At 43.4% G+C, this 18975-nt stretch overlaps 2 protein-coding genes across 2 annotated transcripts in view; one reads left to right on the top strand and one right to left on the bottom strand.

The window, feature by feature from the left end:
- Nucleotides 1-383: 383 nt before the first annotated feature.
- Nucleotides 384-11743, bottom strand: washc3 (WASH complex subunit 3). Its single transcript, XM_033037937.1, has 7 exons — nt 11628-11743; nt 10875-10973; nt 8630-8695; nt 6365-6472; nt 4584-4697; nt 4200-4264; nt 384-2877 (listed from the first exon to the last, which is right to left on the bottom strand). The coding sequence occupies exons 1-7, from the start codon at nt 11676-11678 to the stop codon at nt 2796-2798; spliced, it is 585 nt and encodes a 194-aa protein (XP_032893828.1). The 5' UTR covers nt 11679-11743; the 3' UTR covers nt 384-2795.
- A 61-nt stretch (nt 11744-11804) lies between these two features.
- Nucleotides 11805-18975, top strand: part of LOC116983965 (PARP1 binding protein) — a 47216-nt gene continuing 40045 nt past the window's right edge. The window contains exon 1 of the mRNA XM_033037932.1: nt 11805-11861. The gene's annotated coding sequence lies outside the window, so the exon portion shown is untranslated. The remainder of the gene's footprint in view (nt 11862-18975) is intronic.

Consider the following 18975-nt stretch of genomic DNA (forward strand, 5'->3'; position numbering starts at 1 on the left):
ATAAAAATAAATTTAAAAAAAAAGGGAAAAAAAAGGATGTACATATAAAAACAATGCAGGGAAGAGAGATGAGACCAGACTAGCAAAGATCAGCAACCTGCTAGTAACAGACTGGTAACAGACTGAATTGCTAAATAAACAGGAAAGAAATAATACAATTTATCTAGTCGTGGAAACAAGGAACTGCAGATGCTAGTTTTCCCACACAAGGACACAAAGTGCGGGAGTAACCCTAAGGGTCACGCAGCATCTCTGGAGAACATGGATAGGTGACATTTCGGGTTGGTTCCTAACAAGGGTCCCGACCTGAAATGCCACTCATTCATGTTCTCCAGAGATGCTGCCTGACCCAAGTCCAGTATTTTGTGTCCTTTTTTTTACATTTATCTAGAGGGTTTCAGAACCCCTGGACAAATTACAATACCTTTCCCTCAACACATTCTTTGAAATGATGCAACATCAAATGGAAGATATAACAAGGAAGCAGGCCCTTCGGCCCACTGAGCTCATGCCAACCACCAATCAACCATTCTTACTAGTTCAATGTTACCTGCACGTCTTTGCGATTTGGGAGGAAACCAAAGCACCTGAAGAAACCCCACAGGGACGCAGGGAGAACATGCAAACTCCATACAGACAGCACCCGAAGGTCAGGATCGATCCCGGGGTCTCTGGTGAAGTGAGGCAGCACCACTGTGTCGCCCAAACCATGAGAAGCGGATGAACGGTGAATATTAAGTTGGAAGGACTGCTCCTTTTGAAACAGCTGGCTACTGTTCTGAGTACTGGTAGATTTTCCTTGTTAAATATACAGCTGGAGTTTTTAATAATTGCGGCATTTATATAAGGGATTTCTCTCAGTGTTAAAGCCAGGCATCAAGATAAAGTCTGGCTCAAACCCCAGCCTCTTAACGTAAAGATGAATTTGGAATTGATTTCAAAACACACTTGTCATTTTCATAGTTTTGTGAAAGAAAACAGGTAGAGTGTTTGATAGTGGGTAGTAAATGCTGATGGCAGACACATCAATCGAATCAAAGACTTTAAACTGTGTGATATTAAAGATTCAAGTGTACCTCTTTTTAAAGCAAAGGTTTCACTTTCAAGCAGTATTAAGTTGCACCTTTATGTTAAAAATTGCTTGATTTAGGTAGGCATCCCAATGTAGAATCTCCTCCCATCATAAACATGAACGAGACTACATTCAGAATCGCGCCAGTTTTGAGGAATGGCATTAACCTCGAGCTTGGCAATGTTACTTTGAAAACACGGAATGGTGCAGAAACACACAGAAAGACACAAAGTGCTGGAGTAACTCAACAGGTCAGGCAGCATCTCTGGAGAGCATGGATAGGTGCCATTTCGGGTTGGGACCCTTCCTCAGACTGAAAACCTGTGTGGCCTTGGGGGCATCACCGAAAGCTGAGCATCCGATCCGTCCTGTTCAATCCGCACCCACTGTTTATATGGAGCCTGAGAACGGTGCCACCAGGTTCAACAGTTTCTTCCCGGCAACCAAAATGCTCTTGAACACTGCACAACACTAACCTCAGCTTCTATGGATTGTGTGTTTGGTTGCACTATTATGGTTATTAAATTATTTTGTTTAGTTTAGAGATACAGCATGGAAACAGGTCCAATGAGTCTATGCCGACCATCGATCACCCGTTCACACTGGTTCTAGGATATCCAGCTTTCTCATCCATTCCCTACAAACTAGGGGTAATTTACAAAGGCCAATTAACCTACAAACCCACAAGTCCGTGGGGTGTGGGAAGAATACGGAGCACCTGGAGAAAACAGAGAGTACATACAAACTCCACACAGACAGCACCCAAGGTCAGGATCGAATCCAGCTCTCTGGCGCTATGAGGCAGCAGCTCTACCAGCTGCCCATATTGCATTTTTGACCATTATATATTATCTGTGTGTTAATGTGTTTATGGGCCTGTTAAGCTGCTGTGTGAGAATTTCATTGTTCTACCGTTTCTACGATATGAAAAGTAAACGTTCTTGACACACGAGGAACCAGTTCTATTCCAGCATTCGTTATGGAGCAGTCTGGTGACGAGGTGCACACTTGGCTGTACACTTGTCCTGAAATAACTTGGGTCAAGGAAACGTACTCTTCAACAGCTACTTGAACTGCTGCAGAATACATAGAAAAGGACAGTGCAACACAGGGACAGGCTTTTTGGCCAACAATCTCTCTGCTGTACATGATGCCAAGATAAACTAATCTCCTTTGCCTGCACGTGATCCATATCCCTCCATATCCATAATCCTGTTTAAAAGCCCCTTCCTTAAATGCCAAGAATGTGAGATTTGATCAAAAGACAAGCAATGTTTTCACGTTTACCCACTTTGATGCTCAAAAATATTGAACAAAGGATTGTATTTATCTGGCAGGGTGTTTATTTATTCCCCCAAGATAAATATGCACATGACCCGTGAACTAATATAACGCCAGGGAGATTAGAAATAACATTCCCCTGTGCTCTGAACTGTGTAGATGCACAGTGCAAAAGAGCACTAAAATTACAGTAGAATTATGTTCATACATAAATCAAAGTAGAACAGACCAAGACTTGATTTACACTGGCAATGGGTTTCTCCAGCTTTAGAACCTATCTGCATCAGTGACATAGTTGCAAACAAGAATAAAGCTGCTTTCAAACAAGCAATAGAAGAGGCACATATAATCCAAGCTCAATCCTTCTCCATTAAATAAATAACCTGCAAACTCAGCTCTCCACGTGCTCCAGTTTCAGAACCAAAATTTCCCCTGTCAGCTCTCAGTCACTGAATGACGATTCACTGCCAGAACTGTCCCCATCATCCTCCTTAACCCCGTCTGGGACCAGGGCATTTGGGGTCCTGTAGAGAGAAGCAAGAAGTGCATAGAATCAGACTGCTCAAACTTCATTACATTTTGAAACTTGGTATGCAGCAATTTAACTCACTTTAAAACTCAAGCTCAACAATGCCACAGTCATAAGACATAGGAACTGAATTAAGTCATTCAGTCCATCGGGTCTACTCCGTCATTCTGTCTTGGTTGATCTATTTTTCCCTCTCAATCTCATTCGTCTACCTTCTCCACATAACCTTTGATGCCCTTAAAGTAAATATTAGTTCCCTCAAGTAAATATTGGTTATTGTAATTAGCATAGACATATACAGACTAATTTTAAGAGTTAATGACTTTATTCCCAAATCTGCAGGCATATCAAGTGTCAGAACATATTTGGGAATAAAAAATAAACTTGGGTTGGGTTGTCCCAGTAATCAAAAATAAACCAGTAATGTCCAATTAAAGATAGCCCGAGGGTCTACAATGAGGTAGCTCAGGACTGCTCTCTAGTTGTTGGTAGGATGGTTCAGTTGCCTGATAACAGCTGGGAAGAAACTGTCCCTGAATCTGGAGGTGTGCGTTTTCACACTTCTATACCTATACGCATCACCGTCTAGTCAGGCTAATGGTCCTGACCTGAAACGTCACCTGTCCATGTTCTCCAGAGATGATACCTGGCCTGCTGAGTTACTCCAGCACTTTGTGTCCCCTTATGTATTAACCAGCATCTGCAGTTCCTTGTGTCTACTGTACGTTCCTTCAGTTTCTACATACTGCCACCTGGGCGTGGAGCATCGGCAACACTTCATTCCATCATGGAGACTCATGGAACTGGGAACAAGGAACACCTCCAGATTTAAGGACTGTTTCTTCACAGCTGTTATCAGGTGACTGAACCAGCCTACCAACAACTAGAGAACAGTCCTAAACTACTATCTACCTCATTGGAGACCCTTGGACTATCTTTTATCGAACATTACTGGCTTTATTCTGAACGGTACACGTGACAATAAACTGAACTCAAAACGCAGATAGCCAAAAATGCTGGAGAAACTCAGCGGGTGAGGCAGCATCTATGGAGCGAAGGAAATAGGCGACGAAATATCACATATGCATGTTCTCCAGAGATGCTGACTGATCCGCTGAGCTACTCCAGTATATAGTGTCTTTTTTTTAAATTCAATCGTACCCCGATGAGAGATAGACCATCTGAGCACAAAAGCTATAGGCTCTCCAATTTAAATGAAACTTGCATCCCTCTATAGGGATGAGACAGATGAAACAATAAAAGCATTTGAAAATCTTTTAGGAAAAAAACATTTGGCTCTGATTAGAGGAAACTCACTCCAATAGTTGAGGGTTGAGTCCTTCAGAAATCATCTTGTTCCTAATGGCCATTACAGGAACCCCCTGAAATAGAGAATAAATGAAGCATTCCGTTAGTATTGAATTGCTGAGAGGCTGACGACTAATATCAACAGAATATAACTTTATATACTTCTATCGGGGAGACCTGATAGAATGCAAATAATTATGAGAAGCAGAGGGTAGACAGTCTCAACATTTTACCCAGGGTGTCAATGACAAAGACTGGAGAGCATAGCTTTAAGATGAGAGGGGCAATGTTTAAAGGAGGTGTGTGATGCAAGTTTATTTTTTCAGAGTCGTCGTGGGTGTCTGGAACGTGCTGCCAGTAGTGGTGGGGGAGACAGATCGATAGTTAACTCACCACTTGCACCATCTTCAGGTATCTTGCATATCGAGGGTCTTTGGCTACAGTAATAGCATTTTCTGTTGGTGAATCTGCTTTGATTTGAATTGACGATTCAACATTTTGTTGGTCCTGAAAAATAAAGGTGCAATTATAGGTTTATCATCTTAAAGATTAGATGCTCAGGACAAAATATATTATGATCCCAATGCACAACAGGCAATATTAACTCAAAACACCTCTATGTGCAGCTCACATCTAAGAGAGGACTGTGACAGGGGAGGATTTAGCAATGTTGTACCAAGGATGGCTTAGGATATCTCACACCTGCCTTTAGTTGACAACTGCCTGAATCCCCAGTACAACTGAGGAATTATGAAAGGCTGATGATCTTTGCATTGGAGACCGAAAGCCAGGACCCTGCACTGCTTTACTCAATACAAGATCATACAGGAAGGTCCTTCAACCCAACTTGTCCATGCTGATCAAGACCAGCCATCTAAGCTCGCACTTGGCCCATATCTCTCTAAACCTTTCCTATCTATATCCCTGTCCAAACCTCCTCTTCCATTTACTCCATCTACACTTCATGCTGCCTCAGCAAGGCCACCAGCATAATCAAAAACCAGTCTCACCCTGAACACTCCCTTTACCCCCACTCCCATCAGGCAAGAGATACAGAAACTTGAAAATGCATATCTCCAGATTCAGGGACAGTTTCTTCCCAACTGTTATCAGGCAACTGAAACATCCTATCACCATCTAGAGAGTGATGCTGAGCTACCATCTACCTCATTGGTGACCCTCGGACTATCATTAATTGAACATTATTGGACTTCATCTTGTATTAAATGTTATTCCTTTTATCCTGTATTGTACACTTGGAACGCCTTGATTGCAATCACGTAGTCTTTCCGCTGCCTGGATAGCACGCAACAAAAGCTTTTCACTGAATCTCAGTAAACTAAACTAACTAAATATTGTTATTGCACTGGTGATCATGACAGAAGTAATATTTATGCACTTAACAGGAAAGTCATCTGCATTTTACATTGGTCCAAAATTTAGGTTAGAAGGCCAGTCTACCTTGATGTAGATAATGGTATACAACAACTTTTTTTTCTACAGTGACTTTAACGTGCTAAAATGCTCTGGATTCTGCACAATTTGTACATCTAAATGATCCGATCTGACAAAGTCTGAGACAAGCCACATGGAACGGAGAACTCAAGGTTGATGGTAGTGAACATTTGAGGAGCATATTAAAGGAGATGAGGGGTTTAAGGTAGTATAGGTCCACCACCGGTTTTTCCAGCAACCGATAGGCAGGCACCTCCTTAAATCTAGACAAAAGTATGGTTGTGCACTTGAAATCTACCCCAGAAGTCCCCACAAAAATGTAGCGCCTAGGTCGGGTGAGGTGGACAATCTAGGCCTCATCGGGACTGCCACGGTCTGACTTCCGATTTGCGAGTCAAATGTGTCCTGTGCAGCCGGGTCTCTGGAATTTTGGCCCGGCCAGAGCCGGCGGATCTATTGTGGGCAAGTATCTCCCCCCCCACTCCCCTCCCCCACGGCATACGTGGACCATTCGATTCCTCCCGGGGAGGGAGAGAGAGGCGAGGGAGGATGGAGGAATTTGAATAGATGGATGAAATATTGCCAAATCCAGAAGGTCAATGAACAGAGAGCATCATTCTACCCCTTCACAAATAAAATCCAGAGATAATGAAAGATGAAGAAAGGGTGATGGGGACAGTCGGCGCTTTACTGAAGTGCTGGGCGAGCCCATCACTTACCTGTGTTGGAGACGGATGGTTCTGGTTGGAATTAGGGCCATTTGAAACATTGTGACTCTGGATTGATGGCTCTAGTGTAACGTCTTCCAGGCCAGGTATTGATGAAAGCTGAGGTGTACAAACACAAAAGTTAGAGCAAAACTTCTCATGAGACATAGCCCTGTGCAATAAAGATGCACATCATCTTTTGCACCCATGCAAGAGGAATGCATTGTCTCATCCAAATGAACACAGCACTTGTTTAAATGTTTTACACCAATATAGCAATTTCTCCCCTCTGCATTCAGGCAAGAGGAACCAGTGTGAAAATGCATCCCTTTAGATTCAGGGACAGTTTCTTTCAAGCTGTTATCAGGCAAATGAGCCATCTTATAACCACCTGGAGAGTGGTCCTGACCTACGATCTACCTCATTGAAGACCCTCAGACTATCTTTAATCGAACTTTATTGGACCTTATCTTGCACTAAACGTTATACCCGTCAGCCAAATGTATTTGTATACATTGTGTATGCAAGCAAAGACTTTCACTGTGCCAATTCACATGTGACAATAAAGTATTCCTATTATCCTGTATCTGTACCCAGTGGACAGTTTGATTATAATCATGTATAGTCTTTTCGCTGACTGGATAGCACACAATAAAAAGCTTGTCCCTTTACCTTGGTACACGTGACAATAATAAACTGAACTAATGTTTTTCACAATTCTGACTGACAGTATTTTTTAACGAGCAATGATTTTTCCTCGAAAGATGGTAACAGTGGTAGTACCTACAGGTCTCATGAAGGCTTGTGGTCATAGAGAATAGAAACAAGCGCACTGTCTCAGAGCCTGCACCCATTTCATTACTCTCATCAACTCACTCCATATTCTACCACCCAGCTATGCATAAAGATTTCCAAAATGTCAACCATGCTTCAAAATATATTATAGCCAACTAAACATGTTAAAATGTAGTTCCTGTTATGACCTAAACCAAACTCTTCGTGGCTTTGCAGAAACAAGAAATATCAAATGCTGGCTTAAACATAAAAAACATAAGGTGCTGGAGTAACTCAGATCAGGTACCTTCTCTGGAGAACATGAAGAAGTGTCCCAACACGAAATATGACCTATCCATGTTCTCCGTGGATGCTACCTGACCCACTGAGTTATCCAGCACTGTGTGTCTTTTTTTACTTCTTTGCTATGCTCTCTTGCAATTCAAAAACAAGTTTCCATTTGCTTTTCTTAAAAAATATTCAACCATTCTTGAAAACCCTTCTATTTCCTCCACCGTGCACTCTAACAAATACAAGGAACTCTTGGATTTCCTGGGGTCCATTGATTTAGATACCTCCAATGCAACCTCCTACCCACTAGCGCACACTCTATCTGGCCAAACGTTTCAATGTTCCAACTTGTTCCAGCCTTAAGCATGCTTTTTCTCTCATTTATCTCCATTGTGTCGGTGTAACTTAGTAAGTGATGCAGCATCTCTGGAAAACATGGATGGGGTGAAGTTTTGGGTTGGAACTCTTCTCCAGCATTTTGTGTCTTTTTTCATAAAGCAGCACCTGTATAAAACATTAAATGCTGTTTGTTCTCTGGAGTCTACAACCAAGAATAATAGTCGGGATAAGTGGTCGGCCATTTAAACTGAGATGAGAAAATTCTATGTTTGGAAGTTATCCATCTTTGAAATGCTATACTATTCAGACTACCGTCATGTTCATAAGTAATTAGAGCAGAATTAGGCCATTCCGCTCCACCATGCAATCATGGCTGATCTATCTTTCCCTCTTAACCCCATTCTTCTGCCTTCTCCCTGTAACCTTTGACACCATTTATCAAGAACCTGTCATCTCCACTTTAAAAATACCCAATGACTTCGCCTCCCTAGCAGTCTGTGGCAAAGAATTCCACAGATTCACCACCCTCTAACTAAATAAATTCCTCATCTCATTTCTAAAGGTCCGTCCCTTTATTCTGAGGCTGTGCCCTCTGGTCCTAGACTCTCCCACTAATGCATGTATCCTCTCCACATCCACTCTACCCAGGCCTTTCACTATTCGGTAAGTTTCAATGAGGTCCCCCCACATCCTTCTAAAGCAGTATTGGATGATTTTGAGTGAAAGAGACAGATGCAATCCAAGATGAGGCGTAAGTCAGGCACGATGTTGATAATATAACAGAGCATGTTGCAGAGGTTAAATTGGCTCCTCTGCTTCTATTTCTGTTCTTGAAATTCGAGACCCATCCGCCTTGAGTCCGTTTCAACTCGCCTTTGCCTCCAAAATATTCAGCGTTGTTTCAATCTGCTGAATCCGAAGGGAAAGTGTTGCCAGTTTCTGGAGAGGAAAGAAATCTTTGAATAAGGAATTGTTCACAGGATATAGTGGGTTGATTTAACATGCTGAAAGACATTTATTAACATCTAATCGGATGTTATAATCAATGATCACCTCTTGAAATGAAAGGACTGATGAACTGTTTTATATTAAAGAAATGATTGGAGTAAATGCGAGAGTAACTCAGCAGGTCAGGCAATATATGTGGAAGGAATGAGTGACTATATTTACATATCTGTTGTGCTGCTGCAAGGAAGAATTTCATTGTTCCGTTTCAGGACATATGACAATAAAACACTCTTGACACTTGAATGCATTTGAAGAAGGATACCGGCCGAAACGTTGTCTGTCCATTCAATCCACAGAGATCCTCTAACAGTTTATTTTTTCTCAGGATTACAACATCTTCAGTCTCTTGTGTGTCTGTCCAGATGATTTATGTAGTCTCATATGGAGACATGCAACACAGAAATGGGTCTTTCAGCACATTAAACTGGTAATATTATCTACATTAATATTAAATTAATCCCATTTTTATTTAATTTTGCCTCAATCTCAATCTCAATTTCAAGAGAGTTAGATTTAGCTCTTAGGGCTAAATGAATCAAGGGATATGGGGAAAAAGCAGGAACGGGGTACTAATTTTAGATGATCAGCCATGATCATATTGAATGCCGGTGCTGGCTCGAAGGGGCAAATGGCCTACTCCTGCACCTATTTTTCTATGTTTCTAATCTCATCAGCTCGGAGGACTCCGCGACTACGGCCTGGAAAGGAGAAATCCATCGAGCCGCCGCTGCTCATCCCCCGAAGACCAGGTGTCGGGAGCGACAACGGACGCGACGGGAAAGGAAAGAGTCCAGAAGGAGAGGAGAGGAATCCAGGGTCTTGCCCACCACACCCTTGAGGTCGACTGCTGGAGGCATCTCCGGGGAACATAGGTTGACGGCTGAGGAGAGGGTGTCACTGCTGGACGTTCAAGGGAAGGTAGCAGCCTGGGGTTTGCCTCAACTGGGCACTGCCCTTAACAGCTGGAGCGTGGACTGGACTTGGAAAATTACGTCAAACATGGTGCCTCTTGCAATGCGATTCAGTAGACTATTTCTATACAACTCCTGATCGGGGGTGGTATAGTGATCCTCTACTGGACTGTTTGTAAGAAAACAAATAGGTCAGGTCGGGGTGAGTTCCCCGGGTACCATGTATCCCGCTCTACCTGCTCCGTGGTCGGATAGTCGGCGAATAAACCGTCTTCCCCCACCTAGTTTGCCAGGTGAGGGGGCTGTGGACCCCTAGCAGGACCAAAAACAAGACCTGTCAAAGGGCGGATGAGCTTCTAGCGAGCCAACGCCATCCACACTTCAGTAGAAGCTGCGACCACTGTCGTACATAGCATTGTAAGGAATGATGATAAAGCACACACACCAAAATCCTATACTCCAGCGGCGGAAGTCCGCAGGAACTGGAGGACAGAAATGTGTGATTCTGTCACTGTTCCCGTCGGAAACCAGCACCACTCCGCCGCTAATGTTTGCACTGTTTCACTGTGAGTTTGTGACAAGAAAGCACCATTGAACTCCCAAGATCCAACCACACGACAGCAATTTAGTCGCCAATCAAGCTACAATCATATGGAAAATTCACACCTCCACACAGACTGCACCTGAGATCAGGATTGAACCTGGATTACTGGAGCTGAGGCAGTGTCTTACCACTTACTGCTTGGGGAAATAATGTTTAATCTTAAACTTGCAGCTTAAACTCATTATTTACCACATCAAATTAGGCACTTTAAAAACATAAGAGAGAATATCATGTGAATAATTATACACAACAGAATATGCAAATGAAAAATAGTCACACAAGGGGAGAAACACAAACTGCTGGAGTAACACAGTGGGTCAAGCAGCAGAGTCTGAAGGATCCCGACCAGAAACAGCATCTATCCATGTTTTCCAGGGATGACGCCTGACCCGCTGAGTTACTCCAGAGCTGTGTCTGTCTTTTTTGTAAACCAACGTCAGCTCAAGGTCTGAAGAAGGGTGTCGACCCGAAACGTTGCCTATTTCCTTAGCTCCATAGATGCTGCCTCACCCGCTGAGTTTCTCCAGCATTTTTGTCTACCTTCAGCTCAAGGGGAAATCCCTCGGAATGAAAACAAGATGAAATTGTTAAGTACCTCTTCGCAAACTGTTGAGAAACGATTCAAAAACTGAACAGTGTGTGCAATAAATTGATTAAGGAACGCTACTGTCCTCTTCTGCTGAATGGCTGGGACCTGCAGTGACAAATACATTGATTAATTGCATGTATTAAGAAAAAACCCAAATCTTGCATTTATTTTAAATGGAAAATATATGTCAGTGAGGGATGAATGGGGAAAGGGCCTGAGGAATGAAATGGGAGAGGAATTTCTTGAAGGGCAGCCTACTGATGAGGAATAAGCTAGAGGGGGAGGGGGGAGCAACCCAAGGGAAGGAGGCAGCCCGAGGGAGGGTGTGGCCAGCTCGGGGAAGGAACATGGCCTAGAAGGAGGGAGGGACAGCCCGAGGGAAGAGGTCAGCCTGAGGGAGGGAAGGAAGGAGGGAGGGCAGCTGGAGGTAGGGTGAGGAGGTGATGGGGTGACAGAAACCCACGGAGGAGGTGAGGGGATGAGGGGGTAGGGGATGAGGGGGTAGAGTATGGGATGAGGGTAGGGGTAGGGGAGGAGGAGGGTGGGGATGAGGGGGGAGGGGATGAGGGGATGAGGAGGGTGGGGATGAGGGGGGAGGGGATGAGGAGGGTGGAGATGAGGAGGGTGGAGATGAGGGAGGGAGGGGAGAAACAGTGGGGGAATGAGGGAGGAGTGAGAGCAGCCCCAGGGAGGGAGAGAAGGAGGGTGAGAGTGGGTGGGGTTGATATCCTCTTTCCTCCCTCTGCCTCCCTCTCTCACCCGGGTCAGGTCGATGCCGGAGCCGACCAGCGGCAGCCCGTCCGCGTCCATCCTCCTCCCGCCGGAAGCCGCGCGGCGCGTGATGGCAACGGCCGCCCTCCGACCCGGAAGGGACCGCGGCCCTGCACCATGGCAACGAGCGCGGCCTCTAGTCCCTCCGCAGGCGCTGCCAGACCCGCCGCGTTCTCCCATCCCCGGGATCTGGCAACGCGCTGGTCCACAGACAGCCTGGTAGTAAGTCATATTGTGAAATTATCCAATCCCTTGAATGAAAATAAAGCGGAGCTGATTAATAAATCTAGAGGTGGCACAAAAACCGATGGTGATGATGGTTGTAAAATGATACAGCAGGATATGGAGATAGAGAGCAGTTGGGTACCGTTGCAAAGCCTACCTGAAGCGTCGCTGAAAATCTGCCGCTGCGGTGTGCGCGATGTTGGCGCCGTTTAGAGGGGGCGGGTTTAAAACGCGATTTTCTCTAGGCTGTTCAAATCGAAGATGTTCAGCCTAGTTAATTATTAACGGAAAATCGCTGAAAGACCCCGTCGCAAAAGCTATTATTAGTTTTAAAGGCCTCGTAAAATAGTTATAGTAGTTTAAAAATCAATCTCTAAACCCGCGAACACCAGCAACCGCAGGGTCTCATAAAGCAAATATTTGAAGGTATGCTGTATATTTTTACATTAAAAAGGGCTTCTAAAGATCCCTTTATACAAAGTTTAATATTGCGAGGAGCTCATTTTGGGCCCATTATATCGCGCAGTACTTTTCTGGGCATTTGAGGCACAAATCTACCGCAATGTGAACGTTCTAAACCAGCGCGTTCCACAGGGACCCACTGGAAAGCTGATTTAAAATGGACTTTAATTTACAGCAATTAAACACTAAATTCCTTCCATTTGGTCTATAAATTAATGTAAATGAGATTTTAAAATCGTTTTATTGTGAATTATTTGTGAATATTATTTGGACATTTAGGCTATTTAAAAATGTTAATCATTTATTAAGAAATGGATAGATGTTTAGATCTAGTAATTGAAGTCTGAAATTAGCTACAATTAGGTAACTAACTAATTATATGCTTTAATTTCAGGTCATCCAAATAAGAATATTTTATATTTGTTTCAGAATGCTTCAATCTATGATAACTGAAAATTTCATTCAGTTCTCTTAATTTTTAAGAAAGTTATGGGCTTTTGACTGTTCACGATCACAGCTTTTTTGTTATGTCCATAGAAAATCAATAGGGAACAAGATGCTCATTTCCCAGTATGAAAATGGCCATAACTTTTTAAATACTTGAGATATGAAAGTGAATTAGGTGTCAAATTAAACTTATTTTTATGCTTTATCTGATGGGATAAATTGCAGACTTGATTTTTTTAATCTCAAAATTTTGTAACATTGCTACGTATAGAAATGACAGATGCTGTTTAAACTTGGTTGAGCAATGGGACTAAGACCTGGAGCAAATGGCCAGCATTAGATTACATACATAAATCTCAGAGTGGTAAATATAAGACGATCACCAACTATCCCAACATTTAAGAAACAGTCAGGTACATGGATAGTGCAGGGTTGGAGGGATCTGGACCAAACGCGGGCAGGTGGGACTAGTGTTGCTGGGACATGTTGGCCGGTGTGGGCAAGTTGTGCCGAAGGGCATGTTTCCACACTGTATCACTCGATGACTCTAATGACCAATAAATCCAACTAGGAATCCAGAACTGCAAGTATGAGGTATTGCACTTTGGGAGGGTCCATTCTGAGAATGTATACATGACCGTTAACAGATTACTCCCTAACTGCCAACGCTTGATCAAATCACCTCATCAATATCTTAAGGTTGCCCAGGGAATAATCTGCAGATGAGATCATTTAATCGCTGGGTCAATTAGGGAGTAACTTTTTCAATACCATGGCGATTCAGATTCTCCACCAGCTTCCCTCAGCACATTGAAAAGTCCGTCAGCCGTCAGATCCTCTCAAAACCATCTTTGCTAAAAACGGTGTCCTTTGGTTTAGACACAATGGTGATGGTGAACAATGATAATGAATGATGAACCGTCAGTGATGGGAAATATAGTGAATAGTCAATTAACATTTAAAATTGATAATCAGCAACAGGGAAGAACTATTGAGCGATTTTCCTAACAATGATTGAATAATGAGTAGCAGTGAATAACAATATCAGAGAGGTATATCGGAGCTGACAATTATCAGCTTTCTATCCAGGAAGCTACAGATACAGGATAGGTGATAGTGGCTCAGTAGGTAATACACCTGCTTCTGGCGATTGCATTTTCAAATTCCACTCCAGAGGTTTGATATTTTCAGGTCTCCACAGAGAGTGTTGGACATCAGTGGTCCTATCTGATGACATTTGACCCAATAATTCTCACTTTGTGGTACTAGGTTTAGGTTTATTATTGTTACATGTATTAGGTACAGTGTAAAGCTTTGTTTTGCATCCGATCCAAACAGATCAGATATACCATACATATACTATCAAGTCAAACTCAAGTGCAATCTTATGAAGAAAGACTGGATAGACTTGGTTTATACTCTCTAGAATTTAGGAGATTGAGAGGGGATCTTATAGAAACTTACAAAATTCTTAAGGGGTTGGACAGGCTAGATGCAGGAAGATTGCTCCCGATGTTGGGGAAGTCCAGGACAAGGTGTCACAGCTTAAGGATAAGGGGGAAATCCTTTAAAACCGAGATGAGAAGAACTTTTTTCACACAGAGAGTGGTGAATCTCTGGAACTCCCTGCCACAGAGGGTAGTCGAGGCCAGTTCATTGGCTATATTTAAGAGGGAGTTAGATGTGGCCCTGGTGGCTAAGGGGATCAGAGGGTATGGAGAGAAGGCAGGTACGGGATACTGAGTTGGATGATCAGCCATGATCATATTGAATGGCGGTGCAGGCTCGAAGGGCCGAATGGCCTACTCCTGGACCTAATTTCTATCTTACTATGCAATAGGTATAGCAAAGAGGTAGATACAGAGTGCAAAATATAGTTCTCAACATTGTAGGGCATCAGTTGGATAGACAAAGTCCACAATGAGGGAGAGGTGAATTGGACATTACCCTAGTTTATGGAAGAACTGCTCAGAAGCCTGAAAACAAAAGGGCAGAAGCTGTTCCTGAGTGGTGTTGTATGCTTTCAAGCTCCTGTACCTCTGCCTGACAGCAGCAGGAATGACCAGGGTAGGACATGTCTTTGATTATGTTCTCAGCTTTTCCAAGGTAGCGTGAAGTGTAGATGAGTTTACAGGAGTTTAGCATTCACATTGGTTGCGGTGTTTCCTACAATGGTGACTGGACTTCAGGGATAATTTCTTGAGTCCAAAATATTCTGGAAGTCATAAAAGGTGCTTTCAAAATAAATACTGTACTCTTTATTACATCGAGTTGCTCTCCCTTTATCTCCACCAATGAGAAAGGAATAATTTTCTGAATAAATGAATTTATTGACTTTCAAAATGGTCACAAGTCATTAATTTTTGAAGATATTGTATTTAATAGCCAAATCTCCTACACATTTCTGTGAATTTGCTTGTGTTTATTTGGGCCATTCCTCAAAGTAAAGAGATCAACACGGCCTTTGGCAAAGTAAACAGTTAAGTATGCATTCTTGCTAGACAGAAATCTTTCCTCTTTAAACCACATGAATATGTTTACCAAAGGTAAATAACAGAAGATACTAAAGAAAGGGTAAACTTTCACCTTCATCAGCTGTGGAGTTGGATGGAAGTGGATACTCTGTCAGGGTTGTCGTGCACAGAAATGGGCCTTTCAGCGCACCATATCTATACTAATCCTACTTGCTTGTATTAATTTTAAATGTATTTGGTGGTGCCACAGCAGTAGAATTGCTGACATACAGTGCCAGAGATCCAGGTTTGATCCTAGCTATGGGTGCTTGGCTGTACAGAGTTTATACATTCCCCCTGTGCCAGCAGGTTTGTAAGTTAATTTTCTTCTGTAAATTGTCCCTAGGATAGGATAGAACTATTGTACGGGGATCTCTGGTTGGTGTGGACTCGGTGGGCTGGCGGGCCTGCTTCCACGCTGTATCTCCAAACTAAATTCCATGCCCCTCCATGTCCTGCTCTTTCTAGTGCCTGTCAAGATAGCAGGTCATTCCAGATACCAACACATCTTAATCCTAAACCTTTTATTTTCAGATACCTCTCCCATGGGAAACAGAGACTGGCCATTTACCCTATCAAGGCCTCTGATAATTTTATATACCTCTATCATACCATCTCTCAGCCTCGTTCACTCCAAGGAAAACAGATCTAGCCTATCCAATCTATATAGGAGGAGGCATAGGGATTAGAGATAACTGCACACCCTCAATTCCAGCCTCACGCATTGTTTTAACTGCTCAAACATCAGTGGCTGTGTATTGAACAACCTAGAACTTAAATTCCATTTATAAACTCTTCCACCTTTAAGATTTTGCTTAAAGCCTACTTCATTGTCAGAGATGAACACTGAGGGAGGAACAGTCTGGAAGAAGCATCATACTGAAGAGGGAGCAGCAGCACATAGCTGGAGAGGTTAAACTGACAGTTGAACCAGTGGAGGGGCAGGACAAGAAAGTGTACACTTATAGAGTGCCACACTGGTGCAGTTTCTGGGCTGAGGGAGTGCTTATACTGTCGAGATGAAGGACTGAGGGAGTGTCATAGTGTCAGAGGAGAACGACTGAGGGAGTGCCACAACCTCTGAGGGGAAAGACCGAAGGAGTGTCACACAGTCAGAGGAGAAGGACTGAGAATGTTGCCGTCAGGAGGGGGGAGGAGAATATGAACCATATCCCAGCGCTTCCATACTCGCAAATCATCACAGAATGCAAGGATGATCCTTGTTGTGTTCAATTGGAAACTCCCTCCCCCAGCCGACCCCCCCCCACCCAACCAGTGCAAAAAGCTCACAGAAGTCAGAAGTGTCCAGACCAGAATCTTCCACAGAGGCTGCCTGGCCTATTGCGTTCCTCCAGCATAATGTGTGTTTGCTCAAGATTCCTGCATCTGTAGTTCCTTGTCTCAGAGGTCTTTGTCACTGAGGCTCAGATTATTGGATCAGCTGACTGCCTTTTCACTTCCTTTCCTACTTCCCCAACCCGGCCTCAAACTCCTACCTCTCCCCAGATTCCCCTCTCTGAAATCATCTCTCCCATGAGATCCATCTCCTCTTCTCTCATTCCTATTCTTTCAGTGCCAGAAATTCCTCAGGAATCTATTTGGGTGAAGATCAGTGGAAATTCCATTTGGTCATCCATCTGGAATTATCCCCACTCCGCCCCCACCAATTTTCTGTCCAGCTGATCAGGAACCAGGGACAGAAATCCCCACAACATCTTTCCAATTCAACATGTCAAATAAAGGGAAACATTGACACCAAGTAACATTTAATACACACTCAGCTTAATTGCAACCCGACAATGGTAATGGAAATTTATTAACTTCTTGATTTTAGACAAGCTGTAATTTGTATACAGAACTTTATCACTGGTGACTGTTTAACAGTTTAAAATGAATGGAAAAGTACAATGAGTGCTACATTCTGCACGGATAATCACCATTTTGGCTGACAGATGTTATGGTTGGATCACATCAAATTGCATATGGAAAAATGAACAATCTGACCTCAATATACTTAACTATCGTCCCACTTAATCTAAGAGCTCTCCAAGACTTTGCTAATCTAATTGGACCCCAGTGCCTAAAGAACAGAGAAGCTAATGGTTCTTGTAGGGACGCAGTAAATTCCTTCACCAGGTTTAGTACCAGAACAGATTGTGCTTTGTGGGAGGTTTCATGTTCTCATCTCATTTGTTCCAATTTTTGCTTGGATTCCTTTGTTTAACAGAAATAAAGTTATAATCACAGTTAACCGCGCGTAATTCAAAAACGTGCAAATTAAATATATACGCGACCAGGCGGTCAGCAGTAAATTTGAGCACGTTAATCAGAAAATACCAGCATGTAAATCAAGTTTTGTTATCAAAGGAACAAGCGTGTTGTTTTAAAAATACGTAAATCAAACGTGTAAAATGCAAGGTGCCTAGACTTGAACAAACATTTTGCAATTCACTGTACCATGTTTCTAATCTGCTCATAACTGTATTAAACATATCTAGCAGAAATGGTAGTGGTGAGTACAATTGCAACATTTAAAAGACATTTGGACAGGTGCATGGATAGGAACAGTTTAGAGGGATGGGCCAAATGCAATCAAGTGGGACCTGTTCAGCGGGTAGGCAATTTGGTCAGCATGGATGAGTTGCGCCAAAGGACCTGTTTCTGCACTGTATTAATCTCGGACTTCACCCACTTTGAAGACATGAAAATACCCAAAACGTATTAGAAATTTATTTCACTTTCCAAAATATAAAATCAATCCCATAAATGGATAAATTCCTCAGCTACTCATTTCCATTGCAGACTTGATTGGACAACACACCAAACAGGATGTGACAAATTCACAACGGTTCAATGGTGCGTTATTGTCACGTGTGCACTTCACGGTGAGATTCTTTTTGTATACATAAGTCGCCATATTCTGGCGCATTTACAAAACATCCACCGTCTAGTCCACATGCTCGATGTATTGGAGTGGCTTCCGATCCAGGTAAGCTCCAGACTGCAGCCGGGCCTCCTCCGTCGCCCTCGACCGCCTCGGCACGTGAACCAATGTTCCTCTCCTTGCCCGACCCTCTGTGTCCCGGGGATGCCTCCTGCAGACGGCCTTGAAGGCGATACCCCAGTCCCTTTCCTCCCGGCTCTCTCCTCATGTCCGTCGTCACCCGTGGCTCCTTCCACCTCGACTCTCTGGTCTTCTGGGTGGAGCTCGGTGGCTTCTGAGCATCCTCTCTGCAGGCAAAGCCCGCCGGCTCTGTTTTCGTGGGTGGACCAGCACCCACTCGCATGGGAACACATCACAATTAGTGTAGGAATTAACTGCAGTTGCTGGTTTAAACCGTAGACACAAAAAGCTGGAGTAACTCAGCGGGCCAAGCAGCATCGTTGGAGAGAAGGATGTTCCTACTCTCCAGAGATGCTGCCTGTCCCGCTGAGTTACTCCAGCTTTTTGTGCCTAACCTCGCAAGTAGTGATGTTCACAAATGCCGTCCGCTGGAAAAGCTCAGCCTGTTGGTCTGAAATTTCATGGGCAGCATTCCTTGCTAAGTGACAAAGCTGTGGGCTCAAATCCCACTCCAGATATTTAAAAAATCCAGCTGAGGTCTCCAGTGCGCCTCTCATTTGTACAATCTTTTCTCTCGGATATCAAAGATCCCATACTGGTTTGTTAAAGCACAAGTGTCTTTAAA

This window comes from Amblyraja radiata, chromosome 19 (genome assembly GCF_010909765.2).
Source record: "Amblyraja radiata isolate CabotCenter1 chromosome 19, sAmbRad1.1.pri, whole genome shotgun sequence".
NCBI classification, from domain to species: Eukaryota; Metazoa; Chordata; class Chondrichthyes; order Rajiformes; family Rajidae; genus Amblyraja; species Amblyraja radiata.